The following is a 26,065-nucleotide window of genomic DNA, read 5'->3' as shown; positions in this document are numbered from 1 at the left end:
CAAAAAATGCAAACTCCAGAGGACACTTATGTCTGACTCCCCATTCACTCTTCCATCTCTGCAGCGGTCCTCCCTCCCTGTTCTAGAAGACTTGGGGAATTATAAGCAAGGAAGAACTTCTGAAGCAATACTTCTGGTGGCTCCTACAATATTTCAGAAAGGAACACAGTCTGAGATTCTATCTTTAACGATCCTCTAATTTCTGTACCTTAGAAGACCAGGAAACTCATGCAGGTGGAGCCTCCTGAGCTTGCAGGCAATCTGAGATGACAGCTCACTGAACTGAACCATCCGTTCAGAGGACGGCCACAAAGATGATCCAGGGGCTGGAGCACCTCCGCTACGAGGACAGGTTGCGCAAGCTGGGATTGTTCAGCCTTGAAAAGAGAAGACTTCGGGGGGACCTAATAGCTGCCTTCCAATTCCTGAAGCAAACCTACAGGAAGGCTGGGGAGGGACTTTTTACAAGAGTGTCCACTGACAGGACAAGGGGAAATGGGTTTAAGTTGAAGGAGAACAGATTTAGATTAGATCTTAGGAAGAAATTCTTCAGTACGAGGGTGGTGAGACTTTGGAATAAATTGCCCAGAGAGGTTGTGGATGCCCCCTCCCTGGAGGTGTTCAAGGCCAGGTTGGATGGAGCCTTGAGTAGCCTGGTCTAGTTGAGAGGTGTCCCTGCCCATGACAGGGAGGCTGGATTAGATGATCTCTGAGGTCCCTTCCAGCCTGTGCCGTTCTATGCTTCTATGATGCTATGATCCTATTTCTCTCACAACTTTACGACGGGCAACTTGGCTATTGAACGCTGGCAGACAAATGAACAGTCACTGAAAAATTACACGTGAAAGGAGGCACAACCAGACACTGAGCAGTCTCTTGGTATGGTACAAGTAAATCACATTTGGAGAACACATTTTCCTCCTCTTGCTCTGATCTGTGGCCCTGGATGCTGAAGGAAGCAAAATGGAGCACCCTAATGTTTCCCAGGTGTTGCTGCGACCTGATTGCTCCAGCCAGGACAGTCATGGCCAAGTGCGCCATGGTGGGGACGGTAGGTACGAGATACTGGAGTCTCCCTCCGGGTCTCGTGCCTGCTGCTGCCTCCTCTGTTGCAGCTAGTTTGCAGAATCTGGCATCATCACTGGTTCAGCTATATGTGGTTGCTGTCGTTTGGTTTCTACTTTTCTTTACAAGCATCAGGGCCAGAATTTCCTTTTCCTTCCATAAAATCTGATGATAGTTATGTCCTTTTGCATCTGGCAGCCAGAGCCTTAGGCAGACGAATTCCCATCAGCCTGAGCAAGCCAGCAACTGGCACCCCTTCACAGCCATTTGCACAATCTGCTGTGAACCGTTTCTATTTTGGGCAATCCGTGTAAACCCTTCTTGTCACACAGACAGAGCTTGAGGAGGAACCAACCATTTAGTTTTTCTACCCAAAAGCATTTGTGACATATGATGCAGGAAGAAATAAAGGCACGAGACCTAGAGTACACGTCACAACTATCAGCACCGAAGGAATCAGAACATTGGCTGAAAAAAGTACTTGATACAGCATACAGGACAGCCTATTCCAGTGGAAATGCCTCAGAGTGTAATCCAACACGCATTCCTGTCACCATATTTACAGATTTATTGGTGATAATCTCAGCAACCGATCGTCACATCTGAATTTTCCAGGTGGGGTACTAAAGTGGTCTCGTTTTCTTGAATATTTTTCATTGCTACTTATTAATCGGGCATCCCCAGTTCTCCAGTCATCCCATTTGTCTAAGGACGGTAGCACCAGCAGGCAGTTTTCCTACATAATCCTTTCCAGTGTTATTTGCTGCTAATCAATATACTCCTGTAATGCTAGGTACTTAGACTAGTCAGATGAATAATCAAAGCACCTTATTCTTGTTGCTTACCAGATGGAGCTTCCAACCTGCCAATACACCTGGACTTTGGAAAGAACATCTTCTAAGAGAGGTTAATCTCACAAAAGACAGTGCAAGTTTTGAAGCACAAGGGAAGCACAAAAAGAAGACAGAATTGTGACATTTCCCTTTCAGTTTGAGGAGGAGTTAATCTCTCACGCATATTGACGGCTTTCACACTTCCCTTTGGAAGCTCAATGGCTGAGAATTCCAGGCAGGATGCAGCAGGACGGATTCTTGCACTCAAGCTAAGAAGGCTTGGGAGCCTTGTAGTAGTAGTTCTGATCCATTCTATTTTTCTAAAGCACCTGATAAGCTTCAAATAATATCTAAAAGGAGGGCCACGAAGATGATCCGAGGGCTGGAACACCTCTGCTATGGAGACAGGCTGAGAGAGTTGGGGCTGTTCAGCCTGGAGAAGAGAAGGCTCCGGGGTGATCTTATTGCAGCCTTCCAGTACCTAAAGGGGCTACAGGAAAGCTGGAGAGGGACTTTTTACAAGGGTGTGTAGTGACAGGACATGGGGCAATGGATTTAAACTGAAAGGGGGGAGATTTAGATCAGATCTAAGGAAGAAATTCTTCCCTCTGAGGGTGGTGAGGCACTGGCACAGGTTGCCCAGAGAAGCTGTGGCTGCCCCATCCCTGGAAGTGTTCAAGGCCAGGTTGGATGGGGCTTTGGGCAATCCAGCGTAGCGGAGGGTGTCCCTGCCCATGGCAGAGGGGTTGGAACTGGATGATCTTTGAGGTCTCTTCCAACCCAAACCCTTCTGTGATTCTATGATAAATTGTACAAATACAGCTTTATCTTCCAACTACCTTTATCTTTGATAAGATCATTCTCTTTCTAATGTTGCATGTCAAGTAAACATATGCAGCTAATAAGAGCTTAAAATATTGACTTTCTACTAAGGTGTTATTCTCAGAAGTTAAACAAATAGATACTCTGACATCTGCCGTTCACAAAAAGGCCATATAAAGTTATGTGATACACTTACTTTGAAATTCCTAGTTTTCAAACTGAGCATTGAGCTTAGTATCTGAAGCATTAGTAAACCTCTGAGGTTCTAGGAACGTCTGCATTTTAAGCCAGAGTTTATATATCTGCACTGCCTGAACCTTAGCCAGATACAGAAAATACAAGATACATAATTTGTAACCTCATTTGGGATATAGCCATTGTGAGCAGACTTTCTTGGGCAGAGAGTACCCGCATAAAACACTGAGGTGTGTGAATGTATTGGACAGTACTTAGAATCATAGAATCATAGAATGATTAGGGCTAGAAGGGACCTTCAAAGGTCATCTAGTCCAACCCCCCTGCAAGGAACAGGGATATCTCCAACTAGATCAGGTTGCTCAGGGCCTCGTCCAACCTGGCCTTGAATGTCTCCAGGGATGGAGCATCCACCACCTCTGTGGGCAACCTGTTCCAGTGTTCTACAACTCTCATGGTAAAAAATTTTTTCCTAATATCCAATCTGAATCTACCTCCCTCTATTTTAAAACCATTACCCCTTGTCCTATCACAAACTTACCGTGAACTTTTCCAGTCCTGTGGCTCCTGCATTCCCAACAAATATCCCCGAGCCAGACTCAAACACCAAGGCTCGAGCCGACCTTTGAAACTGAACTCGCTGATATTCTTCGCAGTCCATGAACAAAGCAACATCATTTCCCTGCACGGTCACCGTAAACCTATTCCACCTGCTAGTCAGGACCGGCACTTTGAAGGAAGCAGCCTCTCGGGAGATGTGGGAACCAGGCTCCGTGTAGTACAGAATTATTCTCTGGGTGCTGTCCTCAACCGCGGAAAGTCTCATTCCCAGGTAAATAGTTTTCTGGAAGGCATCTGTAATTGCAAATAGCACTCCGCCACGATCGCTGGCGGGTTTCACCGTAACTACGACCGCAAAATCTCTGTAGAAAGGCAGCGGTACTATCGCACTTGTCAGCCGACCGATGTTGGCATCGGGACCAAAGCTGTAAGCTGGAAACCCTCCGTAGCCGGTGACAAAGTAGACAGAAGGAGGAAGAGGAACTCCTATCAACTCTGTGAGGTCAAGATGTCCTTTGGAGCCTCGTTCTGTAAAGCGTGAGAGAAAAAACACGTTAGTTGTTCTTGAGGTGCACACTCTACTTAATTGAAATGATTTAAGAAAGGCCTTAAACACTGCACCCCAGTGTTGTAATACCAGTAACATACTCCTAACACTTTAAGCCCCAGTTCAGTCAGTGCTGAAGCACATCTAGCCAAGTACACGTGTCGTTCTTCGTCCTTTGACTAACTGAGGTTACTTTATATATAAAGACAGACGTATGTAAATGTTCGGTGAAACTGAGTGGTAACAAGTAGTTCCTGCGACATATATTTTACTTCAGTTGTCCATAAACTGCAAAGAAAAGTGCTGAATGTGCTTGTAGAGTGAGCAACCTTTATTTTCTCAAATAAACAGAGACCCTCTATCCTCACAAACTACGACGACAGCGACACTGCTCTGCAAACCGCAGGTCACAATTTCACAAATACAGGATAAAAATTACAGAGGGTTTGCTTTCGCCCTTGCATTACCTGCTTCTACAACAGATGTTAGATTTCATTGATGCCCTTATTCCCAGATTTATCTCCTTAGCTGCACAGTGTACATAACAAACACTATTCAGCAAACAAAATTCAGTTTGGAAATGAGAGTATTTTTGCTTTGGCAAACATGCAGAGTTAAGTATCTCTGCCAAACATGCCCAGAGACAACTCCTTCCCTGGCAATGAAGGAGCAATGGCAACAGCTAAGTACCAGCTAAGTACCTACACCCAATTTTAACTAGAGCCTTGGGAAGGCAATACTCCAGCAGCATACCAGGAGCAAAACTTCTAACAATTTTCTCCTTCTAAGAAGTAAAAACAAGAAAAAAAAGATACAATTTTTAATCATAACAAGTGATTCAGATCTGAAGGGGGCCCACAAGAAAGCTGTAGAGGGACTTTTTACAAGGCTATATATTGACAGGACAAGAGGCAATGGATTTAAACTGAAAGAGGGGAGATTTAGGTTAGATATAAGGAAGATATTTTTCACTCAGAGGGTGGTGAGGCACTGGAACAGGTTGCCCGGGGAAGCTGTGGCTGCCCCATCCCTGGCAGTGTTCAAGGCCAGGTTGGATGAGGCTTTGGGCAACCTGGTGTAGTGGAGGGTGTCCCTGCCCATGGCAGGGGGGTTGGAACTGGATGATCTTTGAGGTCCCTTCCAACCCAAACCGTTCTATGATTCTATGCTGCTCACAAGAAAAACAGCATTTTGCTCTGCTTACCCAGCGTGAACACATTTCCAGCTGCCGTTGACACACTTGGAAAACACGGATGGAATCTATGGGTATTGAAGGCTGGAGTGTTTTCTTCCAGATGCCTAAGGAAACCTCAGAAGCTCTTTTGAGCGGTGTTGCACACCCAAAATAAGGCTGCGGTCGGTAGCAGCTGCGGTACTCATCGACACATAAAAATAAGACCCAACATTGTTTTTGCAAACCATTTCCCAACGTTTCCCACCGGCTCCTGTTTTTGTGTCGTTATCGTTCTGCCCTCTACTGGACGAAAACGTATGTAAGTCACCCACCTAAATCGTTAATTAAATACACACCTATAGTGCACAAAACAGCCTTCCTTTTTTCCCATATTACCTTGTTTCACAGAACCATAGAATCACAGAATGGTTCGGGCTGGAAGGGACCTCAAAGACCATCCAGTTCCAACCCCCCTGCCATGGGCAGGGACACCCTCCACTACACCAGGTTGCTCAAAGCCTCGTTTGAGAAACTTTATTTCACGACAATGCTTTCAAGCTAACCAACAACAAAAAATTATCTTCCATACAAGCCATTTTTTTCAGTTTTTCTGAACTAATACTGGATTATTTTCTTATTGCTTTGTTAGCTGCTTGTCTGGAAGATCTTCCAGATACATTTTTGTGCACCTAGCTTTTTGTATATAAACCCAAGGCCTTTCCATGTGTACTTTTAATCGATGAACTGTTCTCTTTTAACGACAAAAATCTGTGTTTGAAACACATCAGTTTATTTGAGCCACAATAGTATAGAATATTAAAAATAGCAAATGTGTGGATGAGGAGCTAGCAGAATATTGGAACATAACCCTAAAGTGGGGGAACAGGTTTGTGAAAGGACTAACCCAGGTCTTCTTCTGAAAGCAAACATACTAAAACTTCCAAATATCTGACCCGTGGTCCCTCTGGTACCACAACCACAACAGCGTCCCATAAAACCATCCCCTCTCATTGCAGTGTAACACAACCCACATCTGCAGACACTCAACGCATCGCAATAAGGAGCCTTCTTGGCTCCAGTTCCTGCATCTGAACTGGTCAGGTTATCTGCAGAAAACGATATCGAGTTCTCCATGAATATGAGGTAGATGAGCAGTGCCCTCTTTCTCCGAAACATCAGGTTGTGGGAGGAATGGTTCAGCTCTGGAAGGTGACAGGGGTATTGCCAAGATAAAAGCTGCATGACTGGGCTTTACTGAGTTAAAGGACATTCCCAAGGCCATACATTCAGCCGGATTTCTGGCTACAGTACTTGGACAAAGAGCAGCAACAGCAGGAGGGAAGGAGAGGAGGAGGGCTTCTAGGACACGCACCCTCCTAACGAGAACTGGACAAAGGTAACCTGTGTAGGAATCACAGAGGCTGTCCTGAGTATGGTGGCAAGGCTGGACGCTGGCTTGGTGGAATTAAATTTGCGTGCTGGAAATACGTAAGACAGGATTCGGGCAGTCCCATCGGCAGCTCAGGGACTGGTAATTTTCATGACTGCAGGAGAGCGAGAGCTTTTGCATCTCTCCACTAGGCAGCAACACAGCACTTGGCAAATGGGACTGGAGCTCTGGTTTAGGAAAGGAGAACACCAGGGAGGTTTATGGATCACCAGTGGCAGCGTCTGCTGTCTGCACCCGTTTACAGCGTGTGTTTTAATTTCCATTACGCTCGGAACAAAGCAGATGTGAATTATCACCCTGCCCTTTTGGAAATCAGACAAAACACATTGAACTAAATCTGCTGAGTATCTTAGAGTATCTTAATGGGGGAGGGGGAGGGGGAGGAATTAAATTGCTGTTCTTGTTTTCTCTTTCCCTCCCTCTTTATTTATCTTGGATTTTAAGGGCAAAAATTCTTGCAAGGCCATGAGCAACACTCTCATTGCCAAAATATGTATTTCTAAGATGACGGAGACAGTTCTCTTTTGGAGTATTGGGAGAGATGTCTGACGCTCTCCTAGACTCACCAGTCACACATGCCAGCGGAGAGTCTCTGCCCAAATGTGGAAAAACGGGCACCTATTTAAAGACACTGACGTAGTTTGGCACACTGACCTGGATATAAATTCTCATCCCACATAACGGAATTTCATGGAAGGCAGGAACACTCAATCAGTAGCTCCTGCAGCATCTCCTGCTGTCTTTGCTAGTCCTCGTCTCCACTACAAAGCTCTGTCCTTGGACCAGGAGTGTAAGAAGGTTATGAGGAGATGGGAATTGCAGGTTACAATTGGCTCCATGAAAATTAGAAACCTTCACCCAGAAATGCTCCTTCCCTCCTCGCACTTACCACACCATATCTCTTAGCTCGATCTGAAACACCACCATCTCCCTATATTCCCCATGAGTGATTTTGCCCGCCTTTCCTCTGGCTCTGCGAATGACCCAGGATTCTCTCTCCTGCCAGAAAATCCCTCTCCAGACCATCACTTGCATCATCAATGCTGCTGTAAGAAGACAGATGTCACGCTCCTTGCTCACACCACTGTCACGACATCTGTTCCATCACAGTGCTGAGAGCCAGAGCCTGCAGGTCCAGCGAAGGCTGTCTTCAGGCCAGGCTTGTGTGCTATGTAAAGTTTGAATCACAGAATCATGGAATGGTTTGGGTTGGAAGGGACCTCAAAGATCAACCAGTTCCAACCCACCTGCCATGGGCAGGGACACCCTCCACTACACCAGGTTGCCCAAAGCCTCATCCAGCCTGGCCTTGAACACTTCCAGGGATGGGGCAGCCACAACTTCTCTGGGCAACCTGTGCCAGTGCCTCACCACTTCCCTCAGAGGGAAGAATTTCTTCCTTAGATCTGATCTAAATCTCCCCCCTTTCAGTTTAAATCCATCGCCCCGTGTCCTGTCACTACACGACCGTGTCCAAAGCTCCTCTCCAGCTTTCCTGTAGCCCCTTTAGGCACTGGAAGGTGCTGGAAGGTCTCCCCGGAGCCTTCTCTTCTCCAGGCTGAACAGCCCCAACTCTCTCAGCCTGTCTCCATAGCAGAGGTGCTCCAGCCCTCGGATCATCTCCGTGGTCTCCTCTGCACTCGTTCCAACAACTCCATGTCCTTCTTGTGCTGGGGACCCCAGAGCTGAATGCAGCACTGCAGGGGTGGGTCTCACGAGAAGGCTACAGACCTATTAAGATAATGAAAAGTAAAGATTTTTTTTATGCATCTGGGACTCTTATACAGCACTTTGAGACCTGGTGGACTGTATTCCTCTCTCAGATGACTAAGCTATCCATTCTTTTATTATAAGGAAGAGAAATTGGTACTTTCTTACTAAGGTTTTACTTTCAAGTCCTTTGGACGACTTTTCTTGTCTTCCAGGAGCATTCCTTTCATAAATGTTCTTTGGTTTATATACCTGACATTTATTATTGCTTTTTATCCTTCTAAGTGTATTCTCATATATCTCTACACTATTGGATTTAGTAGCTAATAGCTTTGATATCATAAAGGGCTGAGATTCAGAGCAGTTGAAAAATGATTGTGAGGTAGATGATATGGGAACAGTAAAATCTAAAAATATGTCTTGTATTGGACATTAATACTTCTTACAGCTGAGTGCTTTTATAGCATGAATGCACCAATAAAAATGTAGAAAAAAAAAATCCAGCCAACATAATCCTACTTCTTCCATCTTCCTTTTCCCAAGAATTCTATTTCCCAAGAGCGACATCACACTACTTTTATAACTTAGTGTAAATCACATATGCTTCTATTATGCTCATGTTTTTTTCATTTCCCCAGTGCATGCACTGAATGGATTAAACAAAATATCTTAAAAATGTCAGTTCTGGTACAAAACGTTCTAAGTTAAAACCCTGGCTGAAGTCCTAAGTGAAAGACTTTCTTGTTTTAACCCGACTCATGAGTGCAAATGACCACGTCCCACCGCGCGCTGCTCATGGCTGGCAAGGGCCAGACAAAGCTTTCACAGTCAGAAACAGCGCAGGAGAGGACAATCTGCAACACCACACTGCTGCTGGGGCAAATTCAGCCAGGGACCAGTAGGACCAGCTCCACCGAAAGCTGTTTTAGACACACTTCTGCCAAAAAGCTGTGACGGCCTTGTTGACCATGTCACGATTTTTCTCTCTATTCGTGACAGCATTAGTTTTCTAAATGCTGACCAACTTCACCTGGCATAGCTTTCAGCCTGAAACTTAAAAGGCTAATAAAGCTAGGACAGAAATAAATGTGCTCTTCAACGGTGACTTTTCACTTCGGGACAGATTTCTTTGAGTAACTGTCCCCTAACAACAAATAACAGTTATGGAAGCAAAAGCACTTTCATGTTGCTTACAGATTCAGTTGGAGTTTTCTCAATGTTTTCCTGACACTTCAGATTAAACTTGAAAAAAACCCTCTGTACAGGAGCCTCCCAGCTCTGTAGAATCATGGAACCACAGAATGGTTTGGGTTGGAGGGGATCTCAAAGATCATCCAGTTCCAACCCCCCTGCCATGGGTAGGGACACCCTCCACTACACCAGGTTGCCCAAAGCCTCATCCAACCTGGCCTTGAACACTGCCAGGGATGGGGCAGCCACAGCTTCTCTGGGCAACCTGTGCCAGTGCCTCACCACTCTCAGTGTAAAAAAATCAAAATCTGCCCTCTTTCAGTTCAAAGCCATCACCCCTTGTCACTACACACCCTTGTAAAAAGCCCCTCTCCAGCTTTCCTGTAGGCCCCCTTTAGGTACTGGAAGGCTGCAATAAGATCACCCTGGAGCCTTCTCTTCTCCAGGCTGAACAGCCCCAACTCTCTCAGCCTGTCTCCATAGCAGAGGTGCTCCAGCCCTTGGATCATCTCCGTGGCCTCCTCTGGACCCGCTCCAGCAGCTCCATGTCCTTCTGGTGTTGGGGACCCCAGAGCTGAATGCAGCACTGCAAGAGGGGTGGAACTCCAGTAGGAGGGGAACCAGCCGCTGTGACTTGTTGTGTGTGGAGAAGGAGCTGGCTGGACACAGTTATCTTTACTCCAGCAGCAGGAAAAGTCAACTGGCCACCCAAATAAGAAACTGCTGTGACCAGCAGAACTGCTGAAGCCTCATTTTGACTTGAATTTTGTCGTCCAGAAAGGGTAAGCACTTGCTAAAGCTTTTCCAGCATTTAAACATCCGACACAAATTTGCTGGTTCTCCAAACAGTCCCTGTCTTACCGGAGAGACAAAGAGCATTTCCCACCCTTACTCTGCTCCTGCTCCATGAGACCTGCAGGACCTTAGTGGCCACCAGGCCTCTGCGTCCCTGTCAAATTCGGGGCGTACAAGCCCAAACTCAAAGCAGGCTCAGAAACTGTTGCACAGACACATGCTGCACTCGCCCCTGCCTCGTTTCCTGGTGAAACCAGGTTAGACTCGATGCATCACTGCAGCACGGCCCTGCAGCTCTGCTCCCCAACGCCAACACAGCAGGCTCTCTCTTCGGCTCGGCGGAGGAACTGCTTTTACTTCTTACCAACCACAGATTTCCCACTGCCCACCCCACTCACACACATCCTGTGCGACAGCAAACTGAGCAAACCCACTTTTAGCTGCACGACTTCATAAGCAAATATTCTGCAAAGCACCTAGTGGAGAACTGCTACCTTCATTAAGGAGAACATAGTTTTCTTTAGGAGAAAAATTAAATAAAAAGCACGTCTGTTTGAACGTCGCGTAAGATATTAACGGGATGCTGGCTGTAGGTATTCCAGACTTTGCACCCCGTTCATACAGATGAGGTAAATCAGCGTAGTGACTTCACTTTCACGTGACTTCACACGTGCACAGCCTCAGCTGTTACACTGCCCATGTTTCAGGGCCGTTCTCCATAACCAGAAACACTACGAGTTCAGAATAAATCCTCAGGTTCAGACCTGTACTGGCCCCACCGCTAGCCCTGTCGGACAGCTCCAAAAGGCTGACATACTCACGACAAGTTCTACAAACAAGATTGATCATCATTTTCTTATTTTAACCCCACACTTTGAACTGAAGTAACACCATGGAGCACTAATAAACTGCCGATGAGTTCCAAAGAGGCTCCATGCAGACAGTGACCATGCCATGAGATGTACTGTTCGATGCAGCTGAAGACCAGAAGCTGCTCCTCGTAGTGTAGCCACATTTTCAGGCACACATTCCCCCTCTTGCTCCTTCCTCATCTGCACCCATCGCACGACCCAAAATGCACTCTCAGGCAGTGGCTTGAGAAACTTGAGAGAGCTAAGACAAACTTTTTCTCTAATCCAAAGCTGCATTTCCCTTGTGATATTTCCAAGGGAATACCACAGGAGCAGTATGACAACATTTAGAACAGCCATCTGGATCAGATATTTCATCAATGCAGTTCACTATTTTAATCAGACTGTAGCATGTAAATAAGATTTTATATGTCTCCCAAAGCCTGAGTTATCTCACTCTGACAACATTGGTCACTGCCTGGTGACCACATCACACAGACTAGATGGTCAGGTAGATGGTAAGTAACAGCAAGATCACTGACTCGAAGTGAAATGGTAGAAAATAATACATTTTCCAACGTGCTAACATCCATTTTAACCGCTCTACTATCATGCTTAATTATTGAATCAACTCTTTTGTCTCTGCAACTTATTGCCCTCAAGAGCAGATCTCCACTGCTTGTATACAACATGGATTTACCAATAGATTAGGTCTAGAATACCTGAATTGTCTGTTAGATTTTATTCAGGATTTAAAGTTTTACGACCAAAGTGGAAAAAAAGGAACTTTTTCTTTTTTTCCCTCACAAAGAACATATTATGTTTTTTGTGTGCATGGCCAAAAATAACTTAATATCCTCCAGAGTATACAGCAAATAACAGAAGTGTATTTTTGGTGAAAATTACATTTTTAGTTCTCTCAAATGTTATTTGATCCAAGAGATAAAAAGAAGACAAAAAGATAAAAGCAGCATACAGCAGTTATTCTAAGTCTTAAGGCTTAATACACAGCTGAAAGTCTCTCCCTGTAAGTCTCCGCTGCATGTTATCCCAAACTTGAAGAAAATAGCTGATTTGCATCTGTATCCAATATTTATAAATCCATTTGAAGTGTGTTGGCACGTTGGCTTTCACTTTTAAAAAGTTAGTTGACAAAAATTCTTGTACTTTTGGCTTAAATTTCAAAGGTGGCTTTCTCAAGGTTATTATCGTTGTCACGAGCAGAAGAAAACATAACGTCCTTAGAATTTATTACATTTTTGTTAATGCTTATTTGAACTGAACACTCAGAAAGTCAAGAAAAGACACCCACATACTGAAAACAACAACAAACCACAAGGTTGTTGGCATTTTGGGGCTTTGACTACAGGCTCTGCTCCTTATTTTCACTGTCTGAACCTTCGTTTGTATCGCAGGTCGCCTATTTCCCCAATTTCCCCGGTGATAAGCACGGATGTGTGTTAGTAATAGCACAAGCGTGATGCATAAAGTTTTAATTATGTCTGAACTAAAGCACACACTTTAACATGTCAGGACTTCAGCAGAAGTCTTCAGGTAGTGGAAATGGTAGCATCATGCAGGCTAAAGGCTGAGCTTCCAAGTTCTGAGCAGTGAGTTCTCCAGATCCCTTCGGTTGTCTGCTCTTGCCTCCTTTTCCCACCACCATCAGCTGGAATCACTCCCCTCCTCCACCATGCCATACAGCATCGGACACGACTTCATCCTTGTTCTGACTTTGTGTAGCAGCTTCTTGCCAAAAACACTGGATGAAGATGTGCCACCCAATGAACTGAGCTCCAGCTCCAGGAGGCATTTTTCAAAGCTTAGACTTTTTGAAAAATATCACACGCAGTGCTGCAGCCTGTTCCCTGGGAACACACCACAGCTCGGTCTTGTTCTGTGGGATACGCTGTGCAAACTACTGCCAGACCTGGCAACCGCAATGAGCTTGTGCAAGACCAACAGGCATCAGACCCTTCAGTCTCTTCTCGTCAACAAAAATGTCACGGTAACCTTCCAAACCTCTGCTCGCCTCTCCGCTGTTCCCTACTTGCATTTGCACAGTTATCAAGAAAACGTAAAGTGAACAGGATCGAGATATTCCCTCTCTCTTATCAGTCTTGGAAAAGAATATTAAGCTTACATGTTTTTGTTTTGTTTTGCTTTACAAACTGTCCTAATAATGGACTAGAAATACCCATGTACACTTTTCTGAGCACGCACCAATTCCCATGATTGCCCTGGAACTGACGGACACGATGATGTCTTCTGGCCAAAGTCTTTGAGAAATAAGCTGTTGCTCACCAGCCTGGGCTGCGGCTCCAAGGATGCCGTTGCATCTTCCACAGCCAGGAGGAAATGGCCCGCCTTTTGTAGGCAGGGTCTAAACCTTAGTTAATTAGTTAATTACTCAATTCATGCCAGCTGGGTAATAATAATAAGATGCCATAATAAGTATATTCCATAACTGAGTAGATTACCCTCCTTGCACACGTGTATGCATGCACGCACACAACAGGGGACTGTGAAGGGAGAATATAGCTTCAATTAAGGTCACATTTCAACTTGACTTCTATGTGAGAAACCTAGAAGCTGAGGCATCTGGATATAGTTCTGCTAAAGTGGTTTATGGTGATAAATCCATTTACTGGAAACTCCACCTGCGAATCACAACTCATCCCTTGGGAAAATATATCTTAGAAAAAGACCAGGTACCAGAAAATGGAATTAACAAGAGAGAAGCAAGTGGAAAAATCCAAAGCTGTCTCAGACAGTCCTCCTTCCAAGTTAATGGTTCAACAGACGAACACGGGTTGCTTAGAAAACAGAGTAGGTGCAGCTCCCTACACCACAGTTTTACAGTGAGCAGCTTCACTGATTTTTCACTGGCATCCAACGGGTCATAAAAGTCCTGCCGCCAAAAAACTCAACCTGCTGAGGTTCATCCCCTGAAAGCTGAATGCTGGGACTCCTGGTGGCACCCATTGAGCTTTGACCTTCTTTTTACACGCTGCTCTCCACGCGAAACGCAGCAGTAGTGAAGAGCGCTCGAGTGACGGCAGAACCATACTGTAATAGGTTAAACCTGAAACAGTTGGAAGAACTGAGGAGGAAAGTTTGGTTTTGAATTGTTTGCTTCGTTCTCAAAAGCTCTGCAGTTTTTTGTAAACCAAATCAGTGCAACTAATTTTCAGATGGGTTGAATTACGGTAGTTCTGCTGGTTTCAGTGCAGCTGTGACAATTTTACGTAATATAGCAGCTACTCCCAACGCCCAAACTGAGACTCTGCAAACCTAAAAACATATGGTCGACGGTAAAACCGAACTTGTATTCATCAGTTATTTTATCACCCACTTGTTTAATCATCACCCTCTTGTTTAAATGCTAAATATGTTTCACAGAAACATAAATCACAATTTTACATGATCATTGCAGCTGAAAGTAGAAGGTATAACCAGAACACTGACGTTTACAATACAGAGATCAAAGTATCGATTTCCCCACATCCTCCCCAAGAACTTTTCCATAAAGATTAACTTCCTTGTGAGCCAGGTCACTTCCCAGTGGGCTACCTGGCAGCTGCGTCGCTTGCTTTGGAATAACACCAAGGAAAGAGCTGATACGGCCTGCGGGATCCTGTGTAGGTTTTTTTAATGTTATTTTGAAGTAAGGAAAATAATCGCAAAATTATTTTGGCTTATAGAATGCAACTGCAGAACTTCCGATTCAACAGGGCAAGCCATTTATCTTGGATCTGACAGGATGTCTCTCTCTGCAACTGAAATTTTGTGGTTCTGTTACACGACCGCACAACCAAAGTCACACTGATGTTGATGAAGTGTTCAAGGCCAGGTTGGATAAGGCTTTGGGCAACCTGGTGTAGTGGAGGGTGTCCCTGCCCATGGCAGGGGGGTTGGAACTGGATGATCTTTGAGGTCCCTTCCAACCCAAACCATTCCATGATCCTATGATTCTATGATGTACTACGCTCTCGTATCTGCTACGTGGACATGTGCAGCGACCCGAAATGACTTATCAGGGAATTCTGATAAGCAGGAAAACAAAGACGTGTTTTTACAAACCAGTGAGTAGATATCTGGAGTTATGTCCTGGCGGAGGGGTCTGTGCCAGTCTGAAAGGGAACCAACAGGAAGATACACATATAGACACATATGTGTTTTCCACAGGAAAAAAGAGAACTTGGGTCGTTCGAAGCCTCATATTTCCGTAGCTATTACAGACAACTTTCTCAAAAGAGTGTCACGGACCTGACACGCAGGACCTTATTATTATGTTCCTATTAACATATGTAAATACTGGAAGGGAGGGTGCAAGGAGGATGGAGCCAGGCTCTTTTCCGCGGTGCCCAGCGACCAGCAAAGAGGCAACGGGCACAAATCAAAACACAGGAGGTTCCCTGTGAGCATGAGGAAACACCTTCTCACTGTGAGGGTGACTGAGCACTGGCAAAGGTTACTCAGGGAGTTTGTGGAGTCTCCATCCTTGGAGATGCTCAAAAACTGTCTGGACGTGACCCTGGGCAAGAGGCTGCTGGTGGCCCTGGTTGAGCAATTGAGTTGGGACCAGATGACCTCCAAAGGTCACTTCCAACCTAGACCATCCTGTGATTCTGTGACCAAGAGACAGGATTCCAACAGACAGTCAAGCCTATCTCTACAGCTCCTTCACCCTTTACCTCCGTCCAGAATGGATTCTAACAGTACAACAGTTGTAGAACGGTTGGGCACGTGTTGTGAAAAAGAAAGGGAACAGAAAATGTCCAGGCACAATGTTTTTCAGGAGAGGAAAGGAAATTCTTGAGTGACAAAAAAGGTGAAAAGAGATCCAGATAGGCCACATATTAACATGTATTAAAATTATCTATATCTATTAAAAAGTATCAACAGATGCTAAAGGATTTTTAATTTTTACCATATTTTCCTACCCTTTCATTTCAAAATATTTTTCACAGTGAAGAGAGCCACTGATTAACTTCCCACTTGGACGTCACATTTTATTTTCACCAAAACATGCCAGTAAGGAGAAACAGTCTAAAAACGAGGGACTGAAAAACTCTTGCTGTGCGGACCACCAGACTGCTCAGGGAGCTCACCACGACAGCAGGGTGACACACCAAAAGCCTACAAGTTTGTACCCTGCTCTCGAGCAATGCTGCTGAGATACTCGTGTATAGATACGTATACACATACACACACATGCACACTTTTAATAAAAAAATTTAACTTATCCCGTTGTGACTTTACGATAACAATTTTCGTCCTGAGACTATGTGATCCAAAACGCACAAGTAGGATAAATTCGTTCAAATTATGCAACCACTCTGGAATCCCCATAAACATTAAAACAGTATGTGGCAACGGATTTTTTTTTGTGAACAAGAGCTGCTCAGTCTAGTTCTGAAGCAGTTGGGGAAGCGTTTGCTAACAGCAGGGCCTTATGCTGCTTGATCCAGCTCTGCCTACGTGGCAGCTACAGACATTTCAGATGGGAGACCGGCTATTTATTGCTCATTTATTTCCATTAAGACAAGTCTGAAATAAGCACTTGTGTTTGTACTTGGTCCAGTAGTGGGACAGAACGAAAATACAAGCCTAATTCTCTGGCACGCCTGCTGCACCCAACTACAACAAGCACCAAGGAGATGTGGAGCACTTCGAGCAGGAATGGTTATGGTTTACTCTCTTGAAGAAAAACAAACAGTGGATACAAGGCAGAGGAATAATATGCTGAAAAGTGAGGAAAAAAGCACATGCCCTCCACCGACAAGTGGAAAAATAACATACTTCTCTTTGGAAATGAAAATTTGTTTTACTGATGGGTCACTAGCTGCTAACAGGACTGTAACATTTACTTAGCAGAGCCACTAACGAAATTAACTGTGCCATTTTTGAGGGAAAAGGAGACTTCATCTAGGCCAGAAAAGGCACTTCGCCAGGGACTGCAAAGGCCTTGTGAGCTTCGGTTATTTCCATGCACGTGTTTTTTGTTTGTTTTACAGCTGTATTTTTAATTAGCCTTTTTTAATTCACGAGAGCTACACAACAAAATCGCTATGACATGCAAGTAATTATTTCAAGAGACGCGTTGATGCACATTATCTCATTGTAAAAGGAAACATGAAGCCATGCCAAATGTCTTCGGAGTCTAATCCTGGGATAGCTTAACAATACAATAAATTCAGATGCCAGGGTTGCTGGAATTGTATAAAAATATCATCGCCACCGAATGCTAAGGCAGCGTTTTCTACTTTAGCCTTGTACAGTCTGCCAGGAACTGTCTGTCTCCTCACTCCTACTATAAAGACACCGTGGTAGAATTGAGCCTTGAGCGTTACGCTGAAATTCAGGTATTCCTGAACTGCCCACTTCCAGTACTTTGACCCAGATCGGATGCAGGCATCTGGCAAGATTTCACCTGAAGCAGGGAAACATCCTGCCTGACTGATAAATTGAAACGACATTTGAACACCTGTCGCGTTTTTCTAAATAATTTCCAAGAGGACCCCAAGCTGACAGAGGGAACAGATTAATCATATGTCTAAACACGATCCTTCTCCATCGTCTTCATGTCTTTGTGATTTCACCATATATATTTCTGACAGTCATGCTCCTGACAAGGGGTTTTAAAATTCCCTTCTATGCCATCACTCTAAAGGTGAAAATGAACGGGAATTCATCGCTGAGCTGCTGAATCAAATCACTTAGGGCAAAATGTGGTTTAACGCTCCAAATGAAGCCGAGCAAAGCACGATCTGCTAAATGAATCATCCAAACGCCTCAGGCAGCACCACATCTAAAACACCATCACAAAATAAAAGGATTTTTTTCAAAGCACACACTCCTTGACTGTCTTCTTTCTCCAGCCTGCTTCAGTGGCTACCTTACTCTTTCTACAATTTCCTACATTCCACAGGAATTTCTTTCATTCCATACATTGATCAATGGAGTTACTGTTGGAATTACAGCAGTCTGGAGTCACAGTTTTTGAAAGATGTTTTTCTAGGTGCAGATCTTTAAAAAAAAAATCAGTCACTGCCATGTTTTCAACATTTTTTTTGTGCAGCTCCACTTCATTTGTCCCCAGCATGCTAAGGGTTATGAAGGGCCATGAGGAGTGAAACTATTTATTTTAGAATCGCGTTTAATAACTCTCACATTTTAAAGCACAGGTTTTGCCAACCATATTTAGAACTGAGAGCAGTCAGAACTCTATGCTTATTTAATATACTCTCTGGACACGTATTTCCCAACCAATTGTCTTCTAGTGCCAGTGAAATGAGTACATAATGTAGGAATATCTGATTAAAGCATGATTTTAAAATTAGCCCCTTAAAATAGTGACTTCATTTATGTATCTGAAAAGTAAGTTTGTTTTTCACTCCTTTCTCTTCAATACTCACACCAGAACTACTGAGGACAATAAAACTAGATAAAGCTCTTGCTTCTTCCTTGGCCATAGAGTACAAACTCTTTCATCTACAGACTCCGGTGACGGGAATCCAGCGTTGTATCAGGGTGGAACTGAGCAACAGTGTACCTAAAAGAGAACGATGTTGCCAGTGCTTCCTGCAGGGTCATCAAGAAGCCTTAGGTTTTGCTTTCCATGGCCAGGCTACAGGCAATGCCACGTGCATCAGCCAGTTACAAGTGTCAGAAGATTTATCTCCAAGGAGGTACATCACGTCTAGGAAGTTCTAAGCTAATCAGAGAAAGCCAAAGCTGATCTCATCTAGTAATGATCATGACCCATTTGAGTGGGAAGTTGGAGTAGATGACCTTCGGAGTTCCCTTCCTTCCAACCTGCACTTCCGTGACTTTGCTTTACAGGTGGACAATCAACTCCTGTAGCTGTCGTTACTCACTGGTACGTCACTGGGAATATGTTGTGGTTCAACCCAGCTGGCGACTAAGCACCACGCAGCAGCTGGTGGGATGGGGAGGAGAACATACAACAAAAGTCTCGAGGGTGGAGACAAGGACAGGGAGGGATCACTCACCAGCTATGGCCACGGGCAAAACAGACTTGACTTGGGAAAAATATCAATTGAATTTGTTACCAATCACATCGGAGAGGATAATGACTCTCTCAGTCTGTCTCCATAGCAGAGGTGCTCCAGCCCTCGGATCATCTTTGTGGCCTCCTCTGGACCTGCTCCAGCAGCTCCATGTCCTTCTTGTGCTGGGCACTCCAGAGCTGAATGCAGTATTCCAGGGGGGGGTCTCAGGAGAGCAGAGCAGAGGGGTAGAAGCCCCTCCCTCAACCTGCTGCCCACGCTGCTTTGGATGCAGCCCAGGGCACGGTTGGCTTTCCGGGCTGCCAGCACACGGTGCTGGCTCATGGTGAGCTTTTCATCCACCAGCACCCTCAAGTCCTTTTCCTCAGGGCTGATCTCAATCTATTCTCTGCCCAGCCTATATCTGTGCTTGGCATCGCCCCGACCCACGTGCAGGACCTTGCACTTGGCCTTGTCGGACTTCATGAGGTTTGCACAGGCCCACCTCTCCAGCCTTGGACTTGTGCACCTTCAGGTTCCTTAGATGGTCTCAATCCTGATCTTTTCCTACAGTGGGTGGTTCTTCATTCTCCCAGTCTCTGCCTTTCCTTCTGCGACTCGAGTGGTGCAACTAGAGCACTTGCCAGTGAAGACTTGGAGCTGGAGAAAAAAAGCCGGAGAAACGCTGGCTTTTTTCTAGCCAAAAAAGTCATTGAGCACCTCAGCCACCTCCATAGCCCAGGCCCACACTTTCCCTAGTCCTCCTTTTATCACTGACGTACCTATAGAAGTTTTTCTTGTTGTCCTACTAAATTCCCTAGAAATAAAGCTACTGACTAAAGGATTATTGTTTAAACAGGAAAGACAAAGCACCTTTGCATGAAGAGTTACTAAACCAGATGTTTCTTAGACACAGACAGATTTGTCTGGCTCTGTGATACGCAGTAACAGCGGAACTATTTGTTACTGTACTTCTGACAGAACTGATTTACAAAGCCTTTGTATATTCTTTGACCTGACTACAGTCAGGAGGAAATCATCTACATCACTGCTGATCATGTACACTACGGAATGGATCATACAATGAAAATTTTTTCCATGCTGCAGGGAGGTTTTTTTGATGATTAACATGCTTGATATGGCTGTAAATGCTAACAGTGCTCTAAGCGGTGTAGTCCAGGACACTTTGCAGAAGCAAATCAAGACAGACACTAACAGCATTTATGTTAGCCTTCCTTTCACAAACAGCATCATTCTAGAAGGACTGTCGAGTAAAATTTTTCCTTTATCTTGTTAACTGTAACATTTTTGACAAACAACCCTCCTATGTTAACTTTACCAAATGATATGGGGTTCTTGCTGATGTACGAGGTATAAGAGAAATAATCTTGGAGAAATACAATCTCAAAAGCCTCAGAATAGATACTCCTCTGTCACCTGCAACAGAGAACATAAAAATGAGCACTTGACAAAGGGATTACTTTGTAAAAGGTTCCCAACAACTAGAAAAGTTTAAGTTCTTGTAACAGGATCGAAGGCAGCACAGGGAAAATGTGGGGGAAGAGAAAAAGACAAATGAGGTAAATGCTACAGAAGTAAATTTTATAATACATGTCCTTAAACTAGCAACTTCCAGAAGTCCTGCAGAATCTTGCTGAAAACACTGCAAAGTATTATTCCAAGCAAGTCTTGATACTATAATAGCCAGACTACTTTTGCATTCATGGCCCTCCTTGATATTTATAAAGTTTGTAATTTCAGAAAGGTTTTTTTCCATTCTTCCTCAAGGCCCAAACTTTTACAAGGCCTTCTGAAAACAAAATTTTGCACCAAATTCAGTCTCTCCATACAGGTGGTTGAAAATGCATTTCTGTGATTTACAGCTTCTGCAAAAACCCTTTCAATATCAACAGTTCTTATAAGGTTCCCAGCCATTTCAAAAACTTTGTATGTGTTCCGTACACCAGGAAAGCCATACTCATCTGTTGAATTGATTGCAATTTTTATGAAGCATTCAGGATTATGTGGGACAACCTCTAAGTTCCATGCAGTGAATCCATCTTTCAAACAGTGTCTTGGCTCAAATGTGTAGACTTCACCCCAGTGTCTATTGAACGTGTCCAACTCAAGCACATGACTGAACCACTTGTCCATCACATATTGCAACAGTTTGGTCATACCCCAGTCACTAACGTGGACAAGAACACTGACAAGATTCAGCACGTTCCATCTGCCCTTACTCTCTTCTCTGTGCAATTTCCATTTTCAACCACTACGGCCTTATGACACTGCACGCTGCTTTAAGATCCGAGCTACTAGAAAACAGCAAAGATTTCAAGCCCTCTCGCCCAGTTTTCCATTGCTTTTGTATCATTTCTAGCATTCAGCTTGCCTGAATGTCGTGGTTTAACCCTGGCTGGCAGCTAAGCCCCACACAGCCTCTCACTCCCTGCCCCCGGGGTGAGATGTGCGAGAGAATCAGAAGAGTAAAAGTGGGAAAACTCGTGGGTTGAGACAAAGACGGTTTAATAAGTAAAGCAAAAGCTGCACACGGGAGCAAAGCAAAACCAGGAACCCACCCACCCCTTCCCATGGGCACCCTGGTGCACCCCAGCCTCCTGGCCGGTGGGGTGGGCTGAGAGGCAGAAAAGGCCCCGACTCTGTGTCAGCGCTGCTCAGCAGTGACGGAACCATCCCTGTGCTCCGACCCTGTTGGCAGCACAGATCCCAACCACAGCCCCACACCAGCTGCTGTGAAGAAAATTAACTCCATCCCAGCTAGAACCAGCACACTGAATTTTCTTTTCTAGCAGTAAATACCACATACAGCTACTCCTGTTATTCAGGCACATAGCTCTGATTATTTTTTTTTCCCTAATTGAGGTGAGAAGGAATTCTCTAATGAAGTGAGTTTTAAAAAAAAAAACACAACCCATTGATTAAAGATTTTTAGAAAACATGTTAACGCCAATGAACTTCTGCCAAAATACAAGCATGCTTCTTTTAACAGATCTGCCATATTACATAAAACCAGATACTAAACATGAAACTCTGATTCTTTCAACTGACCTAGCTGTCTAGAGTTCATGGCTCCAGGACAGCCCCATAATACAGAATTCCCCAAAACCAGAGACTTCATGATTTCCAAAGTTCTGCTTTCAGCTCCACAACAAGAAGCATAGAAGCTCTAGGAGCCAGGGCAACCCATCACTTGGACCAGTAGAACCTGGACTAACCTTGACTTCAAAGCACGGAGCATGAAAATCTCAAGAGGTCATTCTATCTTCCCCACCTTTGAGCCAGCAGCCCTGGAAGACCTTAATCAAATGCTATGAGCTTCTTCCATCATGAGGAGGACTTTCCATGGCTGGTAGGCTCTCTGAACTCTCTGCATCTTGTGGCTGACACAGACCTGGGAGTTTGATCCTTAGGAACCACAGCTGAACTGGGAGATGTTAGAACAGGTTTCCTAGGCTCAGTAACATTTCCGAAATTACTGAAGGAAGTGGGGGAATGTTGAGAAAAATTCGAAGTTTCACTTTACATTTAAAAAAAAAAAACAAATTATTACTAAGAGTGTGTCAGAATTGCCTAAGGAATGCAAATGCTGACTTTTTTCCTGAGTAGTGGCTAAATCTTCAGAAAGTGGATTCTACAGCTCACTCTCACTTCTGCAGTCTTTCCAGAATGAAACTTACAAGCAAGGCAAACACAAGCCTTTTTAAGGAAAGGCAAAGGTACAAGCTAAGAAAAAAAATTATGTTGAATCATAGCACGCTTGCCTTGGCCTTGGCATAACTTCAAATGCGAGGATACATCCAACAGTAATTAGACCCAATTCGGTCTGCAATAGAAAGAAAAGAGGTAAATCAAACCCCCGGTACAGCCTTGGCAAGCGGTGACTTTTTCTGTACTCCGTGAGTCATACGGCAGAGAAGACACCCGCTTCCGATCTCACAAGACATCTGTTTGCTTCAGGCATCAGCGATGGCTGATACCCACAGCAGAGCACAAGAAAATCTGAAATGAGCCATTCCAGAACAGACTACCCATAGGGAAACCTAAACTCTTCCAATCTCGCATCTTTTCACTGGTCAGCTTGTGCCTGGAGGAACAAAAGCTGCATTCCATCAAGAATTTGAAAAGAAGGGACTTTTTACAAGGGCATGTAGTGACAGGACAAGAGGCAATGGATTTAAACTGAAAGAGGGGAGATTTAGGTTAGATCTAAGGAAGAAATTTTTCACTCAGAGGGTGGTGAGGCACTGGAACACGTTGCCCAGAGAAATTGTAGATGCCCCATCCCTGGAAGTGTTCAAGACCAGGTTGGATGGGGCTTTGGGCAACCTGGTGTAGTGGATGGTGTCCCTGCCCATGGCAGGGGGGTTGGAAGTGGATGATCTTTGAGGTCCCTTCCAACCCAAACCATTCTATGATTCTGTAATTCCTTCCTAGCTCTCGCATTTGTTTTAACATTCAGTTCACCGGCACGAACATCAGTGTAGGAAAGTGGAAGAACTAAGCCACTATCAGTACAAAAAGGTTCATTGCCTTTAGTAGAAACTGGAGATCACCTGCTACAACCAAAAATTATTAGAAGTTGACAGGTATCCAAAAGCAGTTTTCCTTCACTAATAGCTGTAGCCCTCTGTGTCACACTTGTCTGTCTCCATGCTGGTCCACAGAGCACCTCCCCTGACAAACTGGTGCTGGTTACAGCCAGGGGTCAGGGCTGTTACAGAATGCCTGAGGAAATAAAATCACTGCCTCTACATGAGGCACTGCAATTAACTCTTCTTGAGAAGAGTTACGTTCGAGTACTGCAAAACAGCATTCACCTGGTTGGAATTCAAAACAATCGAGGGGAAAAGAAGCTGGTACCAACACGGAGTTCAGAAAGTGGAAGGTAGTTTCTTCAGAAATGATCCGGACTTCAAAGTGAAGTGTCAATGTTCTACGTAGGCAGAACTGATGTTTGAACAGCTGGCCGAAGCATCAAATGCTTTCATGCAGACAAAGAGCAGGCTGGACACAGCTATAAATAACCATTTCTCTCTGAACAACCTGGACATTCTTGGAAGCAATTCCTACCCTACCGTTTCATAAATGACAATTACAATGGGATTCATCAGCCCCTTGGCACGAAATGAAGACACCATGAACACAGACAAAACTGACCTCTGAAATAATTCAGGATTTGCAGTTACAAGGCTGCTGGGTTTTGTCAGACACAGTAAAGAAAACCTCAAAATCCTTTCTTTTGTCTGTCAAGGAAAGAGATTCTCAAGAAGCACATGCCATTCCGTCTCTCAAACTCCTTCTGTTGGCCATATTAAAATAACAGACACAAGGCAGCAAAGCTAAAACCAAATTATTGCTAATAAGAAGGCAACGTGGTTTTCTCTGGACCATCATACATCTAAGTATAAGCTATGCTGCCCCAAAATCATGATGAGCCCCACACAGCTCTTATTAGGTTTTCTTATTTGTAGTCATTATACTACTTATCACAAAGAATCATAGAATGGTTTGGGTTGGAAGGGACCTCAAAAATCATCTAGTTCCAACCCCCCTGCCATGGGCAGGGACACTCTCCACTACACCAAGTTGCTCAAAGCCTCATCCAACCTGGTCTTGAACACTTCAATTTTCATGTCAATAGTTAAAATAGCACTGAAAATCCAGAGAATACCTGGTTCTCAGTTTTGGGAAACGGGCATATTTTTCCTCAGTGTGTAAGTGTAAGCAGACCAGTAAAAATATGATGGAGCATGGAATCTCAGGACCCAGAAAGAATTCATCATCACCAGTGACAGAGTAACTTCTGGCATATCTGCAATACAAGCTTGAGAAAAGAGGAACATTTGCACAGTGACAACTCTAAGCTTTTTAATCTCCAAATCACGCAGCGCTCATGCTACCACGGGGCTCTGTTCCGTATCACAAAGCCTTGCAGACCTTCCTCTACACCCTAGCGGGGACCAAGTTCAACTGGCACAATTGCACCAGGGATATTGCAGCAGGACCACCCACCAGGGCTCAGATTCCCACCATTCTGCTGTTCGGTATCCGACTGCTGTTCTGTGGCAGCTGGAGGTCTCGTGCATTTAACACACCCCGCAAAAACAGTGCTAAAAACCACAGCAAAGTCCCCCCTCACTCCTCCTTTTGGCAGGTGCCTTTATGCTGAGGATCTTGCCTTTGGTCCCTGCCTGTGCTATGCTCCAATGCAGTGATCCCAGAATGACAGAATGTCAGGGATTGGAAGGGACCTCAAAGGATCATCTAGTCCAATCCCCCTGCCGGAGCAGGACCACCTAGATCAGATCACACAAGAACGTGTCCAGGCGCGTTTGGAACACCTCCAGAGAAGGAGACTCCACAACCTCTCTGGGCAGCCTGTTCCAGTGTTCTATTCCCCTTACTGGGAAGAAGTTCTTCCTCATGTTTAAGCAGAACCTCCTGTGTTCCAGCTTAGATCCATTTCCCCTTGTCCTGTCATTGGATGCCACTGAGAAGAGCCTGGTTCCATCCTCATGGCAGTCACCCTTTCCATATTCATAAACATTAATGAGGTCCCCCCTCAGTCTCCTCTTCTCCAAGCTAAAGAGACCCAGCTCCCTCAGCCTTTCCTCAGAAGGGAGATGCTCCACTCCCTTCATCATCTTTGTGGCCCTGCGCTGGACTCTCTCCAGCATTTCCTTGTCCTTCTTGAACTGAGGGGCCCAGAACTGGACACAGTATTTCAGATGCGGCCTCAGCAGGGCAGAGTGAGACAACAAGTGAGGAGGTTACTAAGTCCTTCTGGGGCAGACTGATGGACAGGACATGAGCTGATTGATCAGATACTATAATA

The 26,065-nt window shown here is 44.7% G+C and overlaps 1 protein-coding gene across 2 annotated transcripts in view; it reads right to left on the bottom strand.

Moving 5' to 3' along the window:
- The window catches only part of COL15A1 (collagen type XV alpha 1 chain), a 130,553-nt gene that overhangs the window by 91,617 nt on the left and 12,871 nt on the right, over positions 1 to 26,065 (bottom strand). For both annotated transcript variants that reach the window (XM_086614931.1, XM_086614932.1), the window contains exon 3: positions 3,457 to 4,004. In XM_086614931.1, coding sequence (XP_086471057.1) covers positions 3,457 to 4,004 — 548 coding nt within the window. The remainder of the gene's footprint in view (positions 1 to 3,456; positions 4,005 to 26,065) is intronic.

This window comes from Tauraco erythrolophus, chromosome 7 (assembly GCF_009769465.1).
Source record: "Tauraco erythrolophus isolate bTauEry1 chromosome 7, bTauEry1.pri, whole genome shotgun sequence".
NCBI classification, from domain to species: Eukaryota; Metazoa; Chordata; class Aves; order Musophagiformes; family Musophagidae; genus Tauraco; species Tauraco erythrolophus.
This window is presented reverse-complemented; position numbering and strand designations above follow the sequence as displayed.